The sequence below is a fragment of the Heptranchias perlo genome, chromosome 35 (assembly GCF_035084215.1).
Source record: "Heptranchias perlo isolate sHepPer1 chromosome 35, sHepPer1.hap1, whole genome shotgun sequence".
Taxonomy (NCBI): Eukaryota; Metazoa; Chordata; class Chondrichthyes; order Hexanchiformes; family Hexanchidae; genus Heptranchias; species Heptranchias perlo.
Window position 1 is genome coordinate 16,252,055 of NC_090359.1, and position 20,408 is coordinate 16,272,462.

Genomic DNA, 20,408 nt, shown 5'->3' on the forward strand with positions numbered 1-20,408 from the left:
ACACTAACAAGATGGATAAGACATTAGAAGCAGAAATCAAAAATGTTGTAAAGACATTTATGATAGAAAAGGGGAGATAATTGATAAACGAGTCAAACATAGAAAAGAATAGAAGGATATGCTGATAGGTTCAGATGAAGTACCTGAACTATCTCCTCCTTGAAGGCCTCCCTTTGCTCTTTAACTGTTTTACCTGTTAATCTTTGTTCCCATTCCATAAGGGCCAGATCCCTTTTCAACTCACTGAATTTAACCCTCTTCCGGTTAAGTATCTTCAACTTTCATTGTCCTTGTACTTTTCCATAATTACTCTAAACCTAATCATATTGTGTTCACTGTTTCCAAAACACTCTCCCATTGAAACTTGCTCCACTTCATTCCCCAGAACTCGATCCAGCACTGCTTCCTTCCTCGTTAGGCTGGAAACATACTGATCAAGAACCTCAGACATTTACAAAAGCTGAAACTATCCCAGCAGCTCAATCTAATACAGCACCTCCAACTAACCCAGTAACTTAAGCTAAAACTGCACTTGCAGTAAATAGATTACCTCAAACTTAAGCTGCTGCCCTAAGTAATCCAGCACCTCAACATAATCTAATACCTCAAGCAAAAACAGCACCTCAGACCAGCCCAGAACCTCAATATAACCTAATACTTCAAAATAATACAGCCTCCAAACTAATCCAACACCTCAAGCTAACCTAGCACCTCAAGTTAGTCCAGCACCTTAACCTAACCTAGCTCTTCAAGTAGTACAGTACCTCTAACTGGCCCAGCACCTCAAGCTAATACAGCACCTCAAGCTAAGACCATGTATCTCTGAAACTGACCACAGCACCCTGAAACTGACTCTGGTACTGCAAACTGTGTTCAGGGACCATAACTGAGGCAGTGTTCAATGACTGACTATCCCATCTCCCCAAATGAGTCAGCATCCTAAAGCTGTCCACATTACGCCCCAAACCAATCACATCATCTGCAAAAAAACACAATACCCAGAAACTGACCCAGTCCCCACACACTTACCTCACCATCCACACATTGATCAAACACCCAAAGCTAACGATCGCATCACACATTGGGCTTCTGCCTCCTGTAAAATGATAACTGCACTGTCACAGCAAACCACAGCATCTGTAAACGGACCTGAAACAGTGCACATTACCCCAATACTGAGCAGAGAAACCCCAAACCACAACACCCACAAACTGACACAGAACAACAAACATAGACAACGATCTCTGATGACTCAACACGCCCAGACTGATGCCAACACTGAGGGATTGTAGAAATCCCTGACGCTCAGCCTTCGGTCTCAGCCTTGTCATGTGGGTTCATTCTGGGTTCGAGATATGTTTCGTGCGTTGAATATTTTTAGGCTGATGAATCAGTGTAAGACTTTGGTTCAATCTTGGATTCTGGGCTTGTTTTCAGTTTCAACACAAATTTGGGTTCTTGGCTTTTCTTTGTTTATAATTCATTTTACATGAGTTGGTCACTTTAGAATTGGGATTGGTTCAGGGTCCCAGTTCAGTTTTATATTCTGGGTTAGTTTGGTCAATTTGAGATTCTGTTGTTTTGAGTTTCTGGCTCAGTATCTGGTTGTAACATACTGCACTCAAACTGACCACAAGAGCTCCAATTAACTCAGGACCCTCAAGACTAACATTCTCCACGCATCCAAAAACACCCAGCACTGCAAAATATTCCACAGGACCCCGGCAAAGACTGATACTCACAGACTGATCTCAATGATCCCTAACATTACATCATATCTCAAAAACAGCAGAAGAGCCTGAAACAAACTACAGAACCAACAAGTGAACCAGTGGAGTCAGCTGGGGTTCTGGGCCAGGTCGGGTTTCCAGGTCTGCTTGGTGTTTCGGGTCTGTTTCGGGTTTGCTGTATTTTAATATTCTGAGTCCGTTTAGGATAATGGATCAGTTTAGGGTTTAGATCAGCCTGTGATTCTGAGTTGGTTGCAGTTTTGCTTTGGTTCAGGGTTCCAGGTCAGTTTAGGATTCTGGAACAGTTTAACGTTCTTCCACTCTGAGAGGGAAATCCAGAGGACCGGAGCTCTTGGATTGACTCGAGTTCCTTTGGAACTGTAACAATTTAGGCTACGGAAAGTGTCAGTATGAGGGTCTGGGTCAGTTTATGTTTCTGTACAGGTTTAGGGTTTTATCTTCGATTTAGGGCTCTGGATCACTGGGTTTTGGGATGTTTCGGGTATCCAGTCATTTCAATTTACATATTAATTTGGGGCTTAATGTGAGTTTAGAATTGTGGGTTACTTTGTAGTTATGTTGAATGTAAGATTCTGGATCATTTTCAGGTTCTGATTCAGTATTTCGTTGATGGTCAGTTTAGGGTACCTGTCACTTTTGGGATTCTGGATCAGTTTGGGGTTCCAGGTCAGTTTAAGTTTCTGGGTCACCAGGGGTTCGTGAGCTGATTTAGGGTTTTGTGCAGCTTAGTGTTTTTGGTCTCTAAAGTACTTTGGATCAGAGGGTCTCAAGAAGGGCAGAGGGCTCTTGTTCACAGGGAATTCTGTGTATGTTCAGGATTCCAGGGCACTTTTATGTTCCAGATCAAATTGAGGTTGTTCAGAAGTTTGGGCGTTCATGTTCGGTTCAGTTTAGTTTGGGTTCAGGTAGGGTTGTGTCTCTGGGTCATTTTACAGTTCCTGGTTTATTTGAGGTTTGTATGTGAGTTTAGGGTCTTCCACTGTTGGGCACCGTGTTGTTTCGGTTTGAGGATCAGATTGAGAGTTGTTGCTTGTTTTGTTCAGAGTCATTGTTGGGTTCTGGTTAAGTTTAGGTTTGTGACTCGCTCTGGTTCTGCTTCAGTTTGGGGAAATGGTTCAGCGTCTGATTAAGGGTTAGTTTGGGGATTTAGGTCAAGTTATGTTTCAGTGTCAGTTTTGGATTGTAACATTGTGTGTTTGCCTTGTCGTGCAAGTGTCTGCAGGAGATTGGGGTTCTGGGTCACTTTGTAATTCTGGTCAGTTTAGGTTTCAGGTCCAGTTTGGAAATCTTCAACATCATTTCCACCTCAATATTTATCTAATTAATCTTCACAGCTTTAATTGAGGATTTATTCCACATTTTTTTTAAGTACAAAATATCAACTTTATTCTCAGTAATAATACATACAGAGACACTGGAAAAACCTGTTTTTCATTTTGAATATCTCCCCACAGGGAGGTGCACCGTTCCCAGAGACACTGCAATACTGGGTCGGTGCGTGGAGTGGACGGAGCAAGCCCCTATTCCATCTCCCTGTTCCAAAAATCAAATTAATATACGGTCCCCAGATAGGGGACGTATCAGATATTAAACTGATAAGAACAGATTTTTTTTTCAAAAAATATACTTTATTCATAAAATTTGTCACAATACATACAATACAGTTGTCATATCACATTTCAAACATACACAATACAGAATATACTTTTTGCAAGATACATAAAGTACAGTTCAATTATGATTCCAACAATACAGTTACACATTGTTCATAATTACAGTTCATGACACTCGAGGGTGCCTTATTGCATTACAATCAATAAGCTTATTGATTACAGATTAATTACAGGTACATTACATTTCATTACATAAATTTGTATTTTACATTCTGCCCGAGGTGGGTTTTCCCTGATTGCAGCCCCTCGGTTTACAATGGCGGGAGAGCTCTAAACGATAGCCTTTCCCCACAGAGCCTTTGCGGCGGCCGCACCCAGCTTCAGTGCATCCCTGAGCACGTAGTCCTGGACCTTGGAATGTGCCAGTCTGCAACACTCGGTCGAGGACAGCTCCTTGCGCTGGAAGACCAGCAAATTTCGGGCAGACCAAAAGGCGTATTTCACCGAGTTGATGGTCTTCCGGCAGCAGTTGATATCTGTCTCAGAGTGCTTCCCTGGTAACAGCCCATAAAGCACAGATTCATGTGTTACAGAACTGCTCCCTTGTGGGAGAAACTCGAACCAGTTTAAAAATAAGGGGTCTCCCATTTAAGATGGAGATGAGGAGAAATTTTTCTCTCAGAGGGTCGTGAGTCTGTGGAACTCCCTTCTCCAGAGAGCAGCGGAAGCAGGGTCATTGAATATTTTTATGGCTAAGTTATATAGATTCCTGATTAACAAGGGAGTCAAAGGTTATCGTAGGTACACGGGAAAGTAGGGTTGTGGTCACAATCAGATCAGCCATCATCTTATCAAATGGCAGAGCAGGGCTCGAGGGGCCGAATGGCCTACTCCTGCTCTTAATTAGTATGTATGAACCTGGACAGATACCACTGCATCTCTCTCCAGATCTTCTTTGCAAAGGGACATTCCAGGAGGAGATGGGTGACGGTCTCGTCCCCATCGCAACTTCGTAGTGGCACTGAGAGGTCAGGAGTGCATGAAGGATCTGGCGGGAAGGGCCCTTCTCACCACCAGCTAAGCTACGTCTTGGTGCTTGTTTGAAAGCTCTGGTGATGAGGTGTTCTGTCAAATGACTTTGGCAGAAAGCCTCATCGCCACACAATGGGGGAATCCTTCCAATCGAACACGAAGGATTGTTAATGTTGTATCCACATCACGTACTTCTGTGCCCCAATAGTTTGTTGTGACACGCAATCCATTTCTCTTGTTGTATTTTATACGATTACTGTGCGCGTTTCTGTTCTTATGGAGGTGTCTGTGGGTTCCTGTGGGCTTGATGTTGGTAATTTCAGCCTCTAATGCCTGTGTTTGAATACAGCCCACACTGACAGGAGGTAAATCTGTTCTACCTGCTGCTTGTAAGGATCCCACATTAAATCAGTCTGGGCAGCATCAATCCATTACTTACTGGGAATGGGCCCACTGCAAAAATTGTATTTAATTAATGATCTCACTCAGATAAGATCAGAGCAGGTGGAGTCGGGACAAAGAGCAGAATTATTAGCAAGCTGGGTACAAAACAGAAAATAGAGAGTAAGTGTTAAAGGTAGTTACTCAGACTGGCAAAAGGTCTGAGTGGTGAACCACAGGGATTGGTGCTGGGACCACTGTTCTTCACCATTTATATAAACGATTTGGACTTGGAAATTGGAAGTATAATTTCAAAATTTGCGGACAACACCAAACTGGGGGGTATAGTTAATACTGAGGAGGAGTGCGACACAATACAGGAAGATATAAATAAATTTGCACAATGGGCGTGTAACTGGCAAATGAATCTCAATATAGATAAGTGTGAGGTTTTAAATTATGATGGGAAGAATAAGTGGGCCACTGCTTCAATAATGGGGTAAAGGAGCAGAGGCGTCTCGGGGTACAGATACACAAATCACTAAAAGTAATGACACAGGTTAATAAGGCCATTAAAAAAGCAAACCAACACTGGGGTTCATTTCTAGAGGGATAGAATTGAAAAGCAGAGAAGTTATGTTAAACTTGTATAGAACCTTGGTTAGACCACACTTGGAGTACTGTGAACAGTTCTGGTCTCCATATTATAAAAAGAATATAGAGGCACTCTATAGAGTAGGTGAAAAAAAGATTTACGAGGATGATACCAAAACCGAGAGGTTATGCTGAACAGGAAAGATTGAACAGGCTGGGGCTCTTTTCTCTAGAAAAGAGAAGACTGAGAGGTGACCTGATGGAGATCTTTAAGATTATGAGAGGGTTTGATAGAGGAGTCATAGAGAAGATATTTCCACTTGCGGGGGAGACCAGAACTAGGGGCCATAAATATAAGATAGTCACTAATAAATCCAATAGGGAATTCAGGAGAAACCTATTTACCCAGAGAGTGATTAGAATGTGGAACTCGCTGCCACAAGGAGTAGTTGAGGCGAATAGCAGAGATGCATTTAAGGAGAAGCCAGATCAGCAGATGAGGGAGAGAAGAATAGAAGAATGTGCTGATAGGGTTAGATGAAGCAGGGAGGGAGGAGGCTTGTGTGGAGCATAAACACCGGCATGGACCTGTTGTGGGGAATGGCCTATTTCTGTGCCGGACATTCTATGTCAGATAGGCTGCAGCATGGCTGGTGTTAAAAGTGAATCAGTGTCAAACTGGTGAAAATGTCGGTGGTATTGGGGTGTTGGGGCCGCATCACCTTCCTTAGAATTAATAATAATAGTAACAAAACTTCACTCATTTAATCTTCTAATATGCAGAGCATATCTTTGCTTAGTTCGTGAATAATGAACCTAGGCCCTGCGAGTACAATTGCAACTGACTGTCCATAAAGTTTAATGGAAACTGAGCAACTTGTGTTGATGTATCACCAGCCTGAAAATATAGGGCTCGATTTTAAAAGTAAAGAACAGGTGGGTTGGGGGTGGGGGTGCATTGAAAATTGTCACCATTTCAGACCCGCCTCCAACCCGCTCATTTCCGGTTTTCACGGGGGTGGGCGAGGGGCGGGCGACCAACCCGCTCCCAGGGGGCAGGGCGGGCCTTAAAACCTTTCATGGAGGCTTCAGGCATCCAATTTTTACTAATTCCAGATTTGAACCCCGGGGGGCTCATTCAGGATTCCTGGGCCTTCTATTTTACTCCTTGTGAAAGGAGGTGAGAAGGCCATAGAGTAACAGGTAGGTGCCTAGAAAGGCACAGTTTGTGGGTCCTGAGGAGCAGGAGTGCTTCCCCTAGGCCCAACAAGCCTAACTGCACCGACACCCCACCCCCCCGCCGATCACTGATCCCCGACCCTGATCCTCCCCCTCCGACCCCGATCCTTCCCCTCCAACCCCCGACCCTTTCCCTCAACAATCGCTGACCCCTGCAATGACCCTTGATCCCGCACCCCCCCCACCATCACTGACCCCCGATCCCATCCCACATGACTTGCGACCCCCGTGCCCACCCATGCCCATCCGTGCCCTCCCATCCATGCAAACAAAGATGTACCTGGAGACGTCCTCTCCTTGGCTGGTTTCCTGTCCCACAAAGACCAGCCTGTCAATCAACCGATCAGTCAGACAGGAAACTGACAAAAAAAAATAAAAGACGTCCTTCCGTCAAAATCGTAAGGACATCCGGGAAACCCGTCCTCATGGGTTTCCTGACCTCAAATTGACCCCCGCCCCTTTCCCGGCTCCGTTTTAAAATCACCCTCATAATCTCTGAACATCAACCACGGAGTGGAGTGAACAAATAGGTGGCAGCTGCAGTTAAAGGCAGAGAAATGGAATATATAGAGAGAGACGGGTAGGGAGAGGGAGGGATGTGGAGAGAGAGAGAAAAGTAAATTCCGAAAGAGGGAGGGTGGATAAAGAAAAGGAGTGACTTAAACAGAGAGGGGTGGACGGCAGACAGAGAGATCCAGGAACGGGGCAAAATGAGGGGATTGTGTAGAAAATGGGTCTTCAAAATTGCAGAGAACAGAGCCAGGCACAGAGAGAAAGTGGATCGGGACAGAGTGGGAGGGAAGAGAGAGGGTAAAGAGCGATTGATGGGGATGATAGAGAGGGACGAAAAGGAAGTGAGAGAGTGAGGGGTAGGAATACAGTGAGGTGGACTCAGAGGTGAGAACTCGGTTGGGAGAGAATAGGAGATGGGGAGCAAGGTAGGGAGGGGTGCGGATCAAGTGAAAGGGACAGGGAGGAAGAGAGATACACTAGTGTGCAAGGAGTTGGAGGCAAATAAGCAGGGCAACAGGAATAGTGAGATAGGCAATGGGAGATGGAGAGGGATGAAGACAGATACAGACCGTGTCAGAGAGAGAGAGAGAGAGAGAGACTCGAACGGGAAGGGGGAGACAGAGAGACAGGCTCACGGACAGCTGTGTTCGTGCTGCAGGTCAGCCATTCTTTAAGATTATCTCAGCTATTTAGATTCACAGATTATTCATTTAATGGAGATTTCTTACAGTAAAGAGAGAGCAGGTCCCCAGTGACACCAGGACCTGAGTTTTATTAACACAGCACATGGAGATTTCTTACACAGTCCAACCACTTACTGGCAAAGTCACACATTGTACAAAAGGGATCCAACAAACTCCTGAAATTTGTCACAGTTACAAAGAAGGTGATTCATATATTAGTGATAACACCCTGTGTACAACTTGCTGTCTACAGGAACTGAGCTAACTGGAGCTATGTTTACTTTTTAAAAAAACTGTGTCCCCGACCCTGTCTCCCCGTGTGTCCCCGACCCTGTCTCCCCGTGTGTCCCCGACCCTGTCTCCCCGTGTGTCCCCGACCCTGTCTCCCCGTGTGTCCCCGACCCTGTCTCCCCGTGTGTCCCCGACCCTGTCTCCCCGTGTGTCCCCGACCCTGTCTCCCCGTGTGTCCCCGACCCTGTCTCCCCGTGTGTCCCCGACCCTGTCTCCCCGTGTGTCCCCGACCCTGTCTCCCCGTGTGTCCCCGACCCTGTCTCCCCGTGTGTCCCCGACCCTGTCTCCCCGTGTGTCCCCGACCCTGTCTCCCCGTGTGTCCCCGACCCTGTCTCTCCGACCCTGTATTTGGCGTTTTCTCCCTTTCCCTGTCTCCTTCTCTTTCTCTTTCTGACTGAAACTTGTCTGATGAGTGGTAACACTGTCATACAAGGTACTTTCTGAATCCTCACTGCCTGTCTGTACAATTCACCTTCTCCCCCTAACCTCTGTGGTGTTGCCGTGGATTTCTTCCAAACACACATTGGCCTCACCCCTTTCTGCTTTGTCAACATCTCTTCCTTTGAGCATTATCTCTGGACTCCTCCCCTTCGATCACCTCCCTGCCGATCCCCATACCCCGCCCTCCCATTGCTCCACTGATCAGATCTCATTGACTTCCATTGGTTTCCTGACCCTCAACACATTCCCTATAAGTCCCTCCAAGGTTTGCCTGTCCGACCTCTGCAAACGCCTCCATCTCCATGTCCCACACTCTTTGATCCTCCAACACTGGCCTTCTGTGTATTCACTCATTCCTCAGTTCTCCTTCTGCGGCAGTGTCTCCAGCTAACCCGGCTTTACTCTCTGTTAATCCCTTCTGACTGACGGAAACTTCATCTACTCCTGTTAAATTCCTCTATTGACTATTCTAACTGAGTCATAAGTCATTATTAAAAAAATATCAGGCTAATCGGCCGTTTTAAAACAGCAACGGACCTTCTGCGGCCTGGATGAGTCCGTGTTTCATGTCTACAAGGAGTGTGAGAGGTTGCAGCCCCTGTTCCACTATTTAAAGGGGCTACTCCTCAACTTCTGGCTGCGCTTCAGTCCCACGCTCCTCATCTTTGGCCACCGGGTGAGGAGGAGGGCGGGTCAGTCGGAGGATCTGTTCCCGGGCCCGGCCAAGGTGGCCATCCACAGGTCCAGGTTAGGCCTGGCCCGAGGGGGTGGTAGCTCCGACTGCCGGCCTCTCTTCCGTGGCGTTGTCCGCCCCAGGGGGCCCTGGAGAAGGAGCACTCGGTGTCCGCCGGTTGCTTGAGGCGACCGGTGGGCACCGCAGGGTTTGGACCGTACAGTCAACATCAGCAACAACTTAATGATTTAATTAAATTAGTTTCTTTTGTCCTTCTTTGTACGATTTGGGTTTAATTAGTTGTGCCCCTTAAAAAGAACAGCGACTGAATGTGGAAACATTCCTTCACTGTGATCAACACCAGTCATTCCCAGACTATTGAGGACCAACGGCTGTTAAAATATCAGACACGGAGTTACAGGAATGTTTTAAGGGGGCCCAGAAATAGTTAAAAGAGAGAATTAACCCCACAGATGCTGTAGGCGGGCTCGATTATTAGTCCAGTCCAGTCCCCGACCCTGTCTCCCTGTGTGTCCCCGACCCTGTCCCCCCCGTGTGTCCCCGACCCTGTCCCCCCCGTGTGTCCCCGACCCTGTCCCCCCCGTGTGTCCCCGACCCTGTCCCCCCCGTGTGTCCCCGACCCTGTCCCCCCCGTGTGTCCCCGACCCTGTCCCCCCCGTGTGTCCCCGACCCTGTCCCCCCCGTGTGTCCCCGACCCTGTCCCCCCCGTGTGTCCCCGACCCTGTCCCCCCCGTGTGTCCCCGACCCTGTCCCCCCCGTGTGTCCCCGACCCTGTCCCCCCCGTGTGTCCCCGACCCTGTCCCCACCGTGTGTCCCCGACCCTGTCCCCCCCCGTGTGGAAACTAATATCCAGTCGCTAATTCACAGCCCTTCCTCCGGACAATTACATTTCGGGTCAGACTCCCTGAGGACGTGTTTAAAAAATGATCTGAATACAGAACATGTTTTGATAATGTTACTGTCTGTTGCTTTTGCTCATTTTATGTCGGGTGCTATTAAATTTAATTTTGATCTAACTTATGACAACAAATTAGTTTAAAGGAGATATCGATGGCCCTGATGCTGAGTCCCTTTGGTAAATTGAGGTGATAATTGTGATCTGGAATTGAGTTGTGATGTTGGGAAGTCAGTTCCCGCTTCACTTCAGCCGTTTTCCTCATTTGACCAATTTACCAATTAGAGTAAACGGATATTTAATCACATTGAGCAGCTCCTCTCTGAACTTACTCTGGGTCACTGTGTAAATGGCCGTGTTCGTGCAGGAACTCAGAAGCTGAAGCAGAATTCCCGCTTGTTCGAAGGTTGCAAAAGGGTTATAGAAAGATCTGTGTTTAAAGATGCTTTTAATTCGATAACATAAAAAATATACGACCGTTGTCATCCAGAGCAGGATAAAACTGCCGGATATGGCAAAAAGTAAAACGATGGACCTTCTGCGGTTCTTCATCTCAGGGTCCTTGTCATTCTCACCATTGCTGAGGTCCCGGAGGCTCCTTCGGGCCCGACTGGCCACTAAAATGCGTCTGACGGTGAGAGCATTAAACAATAAAATCAAACAGAATGGAAGCAACGGGGTTAACAGCTGTTCAATCCAAGAAAATGCGATCCATGTGGGTAGATTATAAAACTGTGATGATACAAGGCAACCCCACGGTATATTGTTAATTGTTACATACGGATACGAATTATACACGAAGGGCCGGGGAATGTTCTTTAAACCGAACAGCGCGCTCAAAGTCACGATAATCACAAGTGAAGTTTTCTCGGTGCAATATTTTGTTTTCAGCTTCTGACAACTAATGGCTACAAAACGATCAAAGGTAAAAGCGACCGTTAACCAAACAGAACTGTCTGTGGCAGTCGGAGCCAGGAAGAGAATGAATCTGCAAACAGGAGTGTAGAGCAGGAAAGTGTCCCACCAATAAAGATGAGCAATCCGATATAAGATCACATTACAGGCAATCACCAGGAGATCCGCCGTCGCCATGGCCACCAGGTAGCGAGTGATACATTTGGAGAGACCGCACTTTCCACGGGACAGGATCACAATCGCCAGCAAGTTCACTGAGAGAAAGAGAGAAACAGAAACAGTGAAATCACTAACCGGGCTGATCAATGAGCTCTCAGTTTAACCGATGTACATGGGCTATGATTGTGTTTATTTATTGGTTTTGCCCCTTGGCTTCTGCCTCCTGTTCCGAAGGGGCAGCTCATTCTGGGAGGTTCCTTTTGGGTGACGGTGGCCCCGGGATCCCTCACCCGACAGCTGAGTCCTCACTTGTGATCCTTGAGATTAAGTTTATTCAGTCGATTCCGACACTGGGAGGTCCACGGGACAGAACGTCAACAAATTTGAAAGCAAATGCGACAAGATAATTTCCCGTAAATTAGGCAGACAGGCAGGTGGAATGGGCGGGACATGGCAGATGAAATTTAATGCAGAGAATTGTGAAGTGATACATTTTGGCAGGAAGCATAAGGAGAGGAAATATAAGCTAAATGGTACAATTCCAAAGGTGGTGCAGGAACGGAGAGATCTGGGGATATATGTGCACAATTCTTTCAAAAAGGAATTGGATAAATACTTGAAAGGAAAGAAAATTGCAGGGCTGCGGGGAAATGGGACTAACTGGATTGCTCTGACAAAGAGCCGGCACCGGCTCGATGGGCCGAATGGCCGCCTCTGTGCTGTAACAACTCTATGATTCTCAGAGATGGATCCCAGAAGCCGCGCTATATAAGAACAAATGACCGCCAACTCTCATTCATGTTCTCCAGCTAAACCCCTCTTGAATTAATGCCAAGTCTGGTTTCCCCCACTCTCCACAATAACATACATGGGCAGCAGCATGCAGTCATTAGTACATAAGTACATAAGAACATAAGCAATAGAAGCAGGAGTAGGCCATCCAGCCCCTCGATCCTGCTCCGACATTCAATAAGATCATGGCTGATCTTCGACCTCAACTCCACTTTCCCGCCCGGTTCATTCTCTTGGAATCTAAAAATCTATCGATCTCAGTTTTGAATATATTCAATGACTCAGCATCCACAGCCGACTGGGGTGGAAAATTCCAAAGATTCACAACCCTTGGAGTGAAGAAATTCCTCCTCATCTCAGTCTTAAATGTCTGACTCCTTATCCTGAGTCAATTATCTCTAGTTCTGGACTCTTCAGCCAGGGGAAACAGCCTCACAGCATCTACCCTGTCAAGCCCTCTCAGAATCTTACATATTTCAATGAGATCACCTCTCAATCTTCTAAACTCCAGAGAGTATAGGTCCATTCTACTCAATCGCTCCTCACAACCCTCTCATCCCAGGAATTAATCGAGCGAACCTTCTATTTATAAGCTATAGTTCAATTGGGAGCACTCTCGCCTCTGAGTCAAATGGTGGTGGGTTCAAAGCCCCATTCCACGAAAGTTGCACCAACAATCTCGGCCGATCTTCCAGTGTCGGACTGAGGGTGTTGCTCTGTCAGTAGATACTGTCTTTCAACCAACATCACTAAGAAATCAAATTATTTGGTGATTATCACATGGCTATTTGTGGGACTGTACTATGAGCAAATGAGCTGCTGTGGTTCCTACATTACAACAGCAGCTACACTTCAAAAGTACTTTATTGGTTGTAAAGCGCTTTGGCAGGTCGGGAAAGGCGTTAGGTAAATGCAAGACTTTCTTTCTTTTCTTCATTGCATCCCCTCGAAGACAAGTATATCCTTCCTTAGGTAAGGAGACCAAAACTGTACACAGTATCCAAGTGTGGTCTCACCAAAGCCATGCACAATTGCAGCAAGACTTCCTTACTCTTGTACTCCAACCCCTTGCAATAAAGGCCAACATTCCATTTGCCTTCCCAATTGCTTGCTGTAACTGCATGTTAACTTTCTGTGTTTTGTGTACAAGGACACACAAATCCCTCTGAACATCTACATTTAATAGTTTCTTATCATTTAAAAAAAATCTGTTTTTCTATTCTTCCTACCAAAGTGAATAACCTCACATTTCCCCACATTATACTCCATCTGCCACCTTCTTGCCCACTCACTTAACCTGTCCATCTCCCTTTGCTCACTCTTTGTGTCCTCCTCACAGCTTACTTTCCCACCTAGCTTTGTATCGTCAGCAAACTTGGATACATTACACTCGGTCCCTTATCTAAGTCATTCATATAGATTGAAAATAGCTGTGGCCCAAGCACTGATCCTTGTGACACCCTACAAGTTACAGCCTGCTAACCTGAGAATGATCCGTTTATTCCTACAGTCACCTTTTTTCACCAAGCCCTTACAATACTTTAAACATCAAATGCATAAAAGTCCTGTAAAGTCATTGCAGGAATATAATTATGATCTGAGAGGAACATTTGATGGGAATACAAGATTGTACCTTCAACTCAGGAGGACAGTTTCTGTCACATGTTTTATTTATCTGATGCGTATTCCATTTGTTCCCTGTCCTTCTATCCTGAAGATCTGAATCATGCCGGGATACACAGCCGCAATCTGCTCTCCGGAACCCCAGGCGATCGGTCCTCGGGAAACACGACAATCTCACCCGGTCCTTCCTCACCCGATCTCCACAACAGGCGCGCTTTCCACCAGGAGGTAGTGGATTACACTCAGGACTGTGCGCCCTGCCTGTTTTACCCCTGCCTGGCCAGGGAGCACCAAGGACACATTTAGACCCCAGACTCGACAGGTCAGCACAGAGCGAGGGTGAGTTACTCGGTGCATTGACCAATGGGATAAGAATGAAAGTTTTAGCTGTATCACAAAACTTTGCAAAATAACATTCTATGTTTACCAGACTCAGCGTTGAAATAGTTCAATGTTCTGTTACTTACACCATACGTGCTGATAATGACCTACCAGGTAACCCAATTGCTGCGAGAATAGGGTAATAAACTGCTTCTGTCTCCGCAATTGCAGGCACATGCATTTCTCTGTGGAGACGATTAATTTCGATGCTGTAAAGAGGTATGCGGACTTCAATGTCAGGTAACGAAGTTAAAGCAGCGAGATACTTATAGTTTAAGTAAACCTCTCATGAGACAATTAGATCGCATATCTGCTGATATTACTTACAGACTCTTGAACAAACAGGTTTTGGTCCCATCTGACCTTTGACTATCACAATCATTAAGGTGACGGAACATTACACATCGACCAGCTGAGTAACCTTTTGGAACAATGAATTGTACAAAGGCAGAGCCACAATTTCTAAGTTAAATATATTAAATGAAGATTCAAACCACAAGCACACCGTGCAAGAAATATCGAAACTCAGTTCACCAATGTGAAAGTTCCACTTGAATTTTCTGTACTCCCATTGCCAGCCTGGTCCGACTATTCCCTCTATCGCCACCGGTAGTTTGTGAATTGTAATTCAGTTTAAATGGAAAAAAACAAAATTAACCTGGAACAAAAAGTGACCACGAAGCTGTCAGGTTATCCTAAGTGGTTCACTATTGTCGTTTAAGGCAGGAAACCTGCCGTGCTTACCGGTCTGGCCGATACGTGATGATGAACTGCCCTCTGAAATGGCCAAGCAAGACACTCAGTTGAATCAAACCGCTATAAAAAAGGTTAAGGAGAATAAAATCGGACGGACCACTTGGCTGCCTCCCAAGCATCGAATTCGGACATGACAAAGGCACACCCAGCGCAGTCCAGCATGAAAACTCTTCCAACATCTGGGGACTGGCGCCAAAGTTGGGACAGCAGTCCCACATTCTAGTCAATCTTACAGAATCAAAGCTATCAGCAAAAGTCCCACCATCATCCTTGGGTACATCCTCCCCCACCGGCAGGCCTGACCCACCTGAAGTGGATATACAGTGTGGTGCGAGTGACCCTGGAATTCTTCAACATTGACTCTGGACCACATGAAGTCTCAAGGCCTCAGGTCAAACATGGGCAAGAAAACCTCTTGCTGATTATCACCTATCACCTCGCCTCAACTGATGAATCAGTTCTCCTCCATGTTGAACACCACTTGGAGGAAGCACAGAATATACTTTGGGTGGGGATTTCAATGTCAGTCACCAAAAGTGGCTCAGTAAAACCACCATTGACAGAGCTGGCAGAATCCTGAAGGATATAGCTACTAGACTGGGCTTGTGACAGATAGTGACAGAAACAACACGAGGTAACAATCTACTTGACACCGTCCTCACCAATCCACCTGTCGCCAATGCATCTGTTCATGACAGTATTGGTGGGAGTGACCACCGCACAGTCCTTGTGGAGACCAGGTCCCAACGAGGAAGCCCTCCATCGTGTCATGTGACATTCTCAACTTGCTAAATAGGAAAGATTAAGAACAGATCTAGCAGCTCATAACTGGGCATTCACGAGGCACTGTTTTGCCATTGGCAGCAGCAGAATTTTAATCCACCACAATCCGTAACCTCATGTCCCGGCATATCTCTCACTCCTCCATCACCATCAAGCCAACCCTGGTTCAATGAGTAGTGTAGAAGTGCATCTCTGGATCAGCATCAGGTGTAGCTGAAAATGAGATGTCAACCTGGTGAAGCTTCAACACAGGACTACATGCTAAACAGCGGAATCAGTAGGCGATAGACAGAGCTAAATGATCCCATAACCAACGTATCTGGTCCAAATTCTGCAGTCCTGCCATATCCAGTCAAAAATGGTGGCGGAGAATTAAGAAATTAACGGGACGCAGAGGCTCCCTGAACATCCCCATCCTCAAAGGTGGTGGAGCGCAGTATGTGAGTGCAAAAGACAAGGCTGAAGTGTTCGCAGCCATCTTCAGCAAGAAGCACCAAAGGGATGATCCTTCTCGGCCTCCTCCTGAGGTCCCCACCATCACAAATGCCAGTCTTCAGCCAATTCGATTCACTCAACAAGATATCAAGTCACGGATGAACGCACTAGACACAGTAAAACTATGTGCCCCAACAACATCCCAGCTGTAGTGCTGAAAACATATGTTGCAGAACCAGCCAAGCTGTTCCACTACATCGACAACACTGGCATCTACCAGTAGGAAGAATAAGGAGGCCTCACACTACTTGGATAATAAAAGTCCAAATTGGATGGAGGACCAAATGGTCGAGGGGGACAGATACACAAATGACTAAAAGTAGCGACGCAGATTAATAAGGCCATAAAAAGGCAAATCAAGCACTGGGGTTCATCTCTAGAGGGAAAGAATTCAAAAGCTGAGAAGTTATGTTAAACGCTTATAGAACACATGGAGTACTGGTCACAGTTCTGGTCTCCATATTATAGAAAGGATATAGAGGCATTGGAGAGGATGCAAAAAAGATTCACAAGTATGATACCAGAACTGAAAGAATATATGATGTGGAGATGCCGGTGATGGACTGGGGTGGACAAATGTAAGGAATCTTACAACACCAGGTTATAGTCCAACAGTTTTAATTGAATATCACAAGCTTTCGGAGCTTTCCTCCTTCGTCAGGTGTGTGAAGGTTTCCATAAAAGCTCCGCATATATAGTAACAGAACAATGCCTGGTGATTACAGATAATCTTTCCAACTGCCTGTTATCACACCTCTGCATGGATGGTGTTCAGACAGGGGAACATTACACCCAAGACCACTGAATACGCAAGCGGTCAGATTACAAAGACATAAGAACATAAGAAATAGGAGCAGGAGTAGGCCAATCGGCCCCTCGAGCCTGCTCCGCCATTCAATAAGATCATGGCTGATCTGATCCTAACCTCAAATCTAAATTCATATCCAATTTCCTGTCCGCTCCCCATAACCCCTAATTCCCTTTACTTCTGGGAAACTCTCTATTTCTGTTTTAAATTTATTTAATGATGTAGCTTCCACAGCTTCCTGGGGCAGCAAATTCCACAGACCTACTACCCTCTGAGTGAAGAAGTTTCTCCTCATCTCAGTTTTGAAAGAGCAGCCCCTTATGCTAAGATTGTGCCCCCTCGTTCTAGTTTCACCCATCCTTGGGAACATCCCTACCGCATCCACCCGATCAAGCCCCTTCACAATCTTATATGTTTCAATAAGATCGCCTCTCATTCTTCTGAACTCCAATGAGTAGAGTCCCAATCTACTCAACCTCTCCTCATATGTCCGCCCCCTCATCCCCGGGAAAAAAAGAGACAGAGAGAGAGACAAAGAATGGCCAGTTGTATTAAAAACAGATAAGTTTTTTTTTCCTCTCCCCCCCCCCGCCCGCGGTGGGGTTACATGTAGCGCGACATGAACCCAAGATCCCGGTTGAGGCCGTCCTCATGGGTGCGGAACTTGGCTATCAATTTCTGCTCGACGATTTTGCGTTGTCGTGTGTCTCGAAGGCCGCCTTGGAGAACGCTTACCCGAAGATCGGAGGCTGAATGTCCTTGACTGCTGAAGTGTTCCCCGACTGGGAGGGAACCTTCCTGTCTGGCGATTGTTGTGCGGTGTCCGTTCATCAGTTGTCGCAGTGTCTGCATGGTCTCGCCAATGTACCATGCTCCGGGGCATCCTTTCCTGCAACGTATGAGATAGACAGGCACCTTAGCCAGTGGGTGAAGTTTCTCCTTATTTACTCTATCAAAACCCCTCTTAATTTTGAACACGTGGATTACTTCTACCCTTAACCTTCATTGCTCGAAGCAGAACAATCCCAGGTTCTCGATTCTCTCCCATCCCTGGTATAATTCTGAAAATCTCCTCTCCATCCTCTCCAAGACCTTGACCTCCTTAATAAATTATAGTGAGATGAACTAACATATCACAGGCCGGGGATCCAACTTGCCCTGTGGGGCTCAGTACCACACGGGTGAATCCAGGTAACTTAGCTCAGGCCGAGGACTGAGCCTCGGCTTTTCTTGCTCCGGGGCTCAGTAGCACACCTCGTGAGATCAGCTAACTCAGTACAGGCTGGAGATTGAACATGTGCCCATCCTGCTCTGTGTGGGACTCAGTACCACACCAGTTGAGATCAGCTCACTCAGCACAGGCCGGGATGGTGGAGAGAGACAGAGACACGTGTTGTGATCTGTAACTTTTTATAAACACTTCAGTTTATTTCACTCCGTGTCCAACACCGTGCGATCTCCCCTGGTGTGTCAGCTTTCTGTGTTCATACAGTGTAATGTATTGAATTGTCTCTTGGATCACACGGGGTGGTAGACGGGGGTCTGTGTGCGGAGGGTTCGGGGGGTGAGCTCTGATTCCCGCCCTCTTCTGGATTGAAAGGAGAAAAGAATGAATGAGAGAGAGAAGCGATGTGGGAGAAGGGATGATGGAAGAATTTGTCCGTGAACCTGATTAAAGTGGCCCAAAAACAAGATAATATTAAGATATCATCAGCAGAACATTAATACAAGCTGTAAAACAAAAGCAAAATGCTGCAGATGCTGGAAATCTGAAGTAAAAACAGAAAATGCTGGAAACACTCAGCAGGTCAGACAGCATCTGTGGAGAGAGTTCTGATGAAAGGTCATCGGCCTGAAAGGATGTTTCTCTCTCCACAGATGCTGCCTGACCTGCTGAGTGTTTCCCGCATTTTCTGTTTTTATTATTAATATAACCTGAGCTCTGTCGAGCGTTTGTTGGTCGATTCACTGATAAAGCTGGGAATTGAGGGGAAGCTGGTTCATGGCGAACCCCAGCTCTGAATCCCCCCGGCAGAGAGTTCAAGGAATGTTTAATATAAATGAGATTCACCGACAGGATCAGAAAATCTCTCCTTGATGGTCGGTCTCATTCTCCCGAAGTGAGGAATGAGCGGGAGGGGCAATTCCACCCGGGGTTATATTTTATTCCAAGAGGATGACCCAAAGACCAGTTTGATGTGGGGCCGAAACAGCTCAGTTGGGAGAGCGTTAGACTGAAGATCCAAAGGTCCCTCATTCGATCTTGGGTTTTGGCAGTCTTTGGGTTATTTTGTTTCTTCTTCTTTGGTTCGATTCTCGAGCATTTACTTCTGCTGACATTTTTAACCGACACTGAACGGTTGGGGATGGAATGGAGAGACATCAAGGATGTCTGTATTTCGCTTTTATTTCTCTATTTCCTTCTGCCTTTCTCTCTGGTTTTTGTCTCTCTCGGTGCCCGATGAACATTTGATTTGATGCATTTGTCCTAAACTGATGCCTTTTCCACATCTCAGGGCGGTCAGACACGCTCTGTCTGTCTGTTACTGCTTGTGACCATTAACGGGAACAGGCCGCGAGTTAAACATTTATCAGCAAACCGCCAGAGAGATAACACAGCGGGAATAAAACACATTGCCTCACATTGTTAGACACCGAGTGACACAGATTGTAATGTGTGTCAGTCAACAGACCCGGAAAACAGAGTCCGAGAAAGGAAAGAAATAGAGAGATAGAAAAGAGTCATAAAAAGAAAGAAAACCCTTTCTCCACCCCAACAACAACAACAACTTGCATTTATATCGCGCCTTTAACGGACTAAAACGTCCCAAGGCGCTTCACAGGAGCGATTATCAAACAAAATGTGACATGGAGCCACATAAGGAGATATTGGGACAGGTGAGGTAGGTTTTAAGTGTCTTAAGGGAGGAGAGAGAGGTCGAGAGGCGGGGAGGTTTCGGGAGGGAAATCCAGAGCTTTGGGCCCAGTCGGTTGAAGGCACGGCCGCCAATGGTGGAGCGATGAAAATCGTGGATGCGCAAGAGGCCTGAATTGGAGGAGCTCAGAGATATCGGAGAGTTGGAGAGGTGGAGGAGGTTGCAGAGATAGGGAGGGGCGAGGTCATGGAGGGATTTGAACACGAGGATGAGAATTTAACATTTGAGATGTTGGTGGACTGGGAGCCAATGTCGGTCAGCGAGCAGAGGGGTTCTCCTCCTGAACGGTGGTTTGAATGTTTGAGGGGCGGGGCTGTGATAAATATCTAGATTTGATATAATGATCCCACTTTTCAACTCCCCCGAATTATTACAATGCTGACCTGGAACAATCTAGAACATACCGCAAAAGAAGACATTAAGTTCAATGCTTATTTTAGCAAGGAGTTTAGAAGATCCATCTGAAGAGGAGAACAAGACTTAGTGTCAGTTCGGATATGGGCAGCAGAGTTTTGGATTCAACAAATGGACTGTGAACATTTCAGGATAGCCTATTGTCTTTTCAGAAAACATGGGACAGAAATTGATCTTGGGCAATATTGGATCAGTCCAGAGCTTAGGGCCTTGGCAGCT

At 46.2% G+C, this 20,408-nt stretch overlaps 1 protein-coding gene, 1 long non-coding RNA gene and 1 pseudogene across 3 annotated transcripts in view; 1 reads left to right on the forward strand and 2 right to left on the reverse strand.

Moving 5' to 3' along the window:
- LOC137302371 (uncharacterized) overlaps nt 1-18,273 on the forward strand; it is a 39,506-nt gene extending 21,233 nt beyond the window's left edge. For both annotated transcript variants that reach the window (XR_010958445.1, XR_010958446.1), the window contains one exon: nt 13,711-18,273. This is a non-coding gene — a long non-coding RNA (uncharacterized lncRNA). The remainder of the gene's footprint in view (nt 1-13,710) is intronic.
- LOC137302574 (U2 spliceosomal RNA) lies at nt 3,205-3,376 on the reverse strand (annotated as a pseudogene).
- LOC137301966 (probable G-protein coupled receptor 139) lies at nt 10,389-12,083 on the reverse strand. Its single transcript, XM_067971683.1, has 2 exons — nt 12,070-12,083; nt 10,389-11,340 (listed from the first exon to the last, which is right to left on the reverse strand). The coding sequence occupies exons 1-2, from the start codon at nt 12,081-12,083 to the stop codon at nt 10,389-10,391; spliced, it is 966 nt and encodes a 321-aa protein (XP_067827784.1).
- Nucleotides 18,274-20,408: the final 2,135 nt, after the last annotated feature.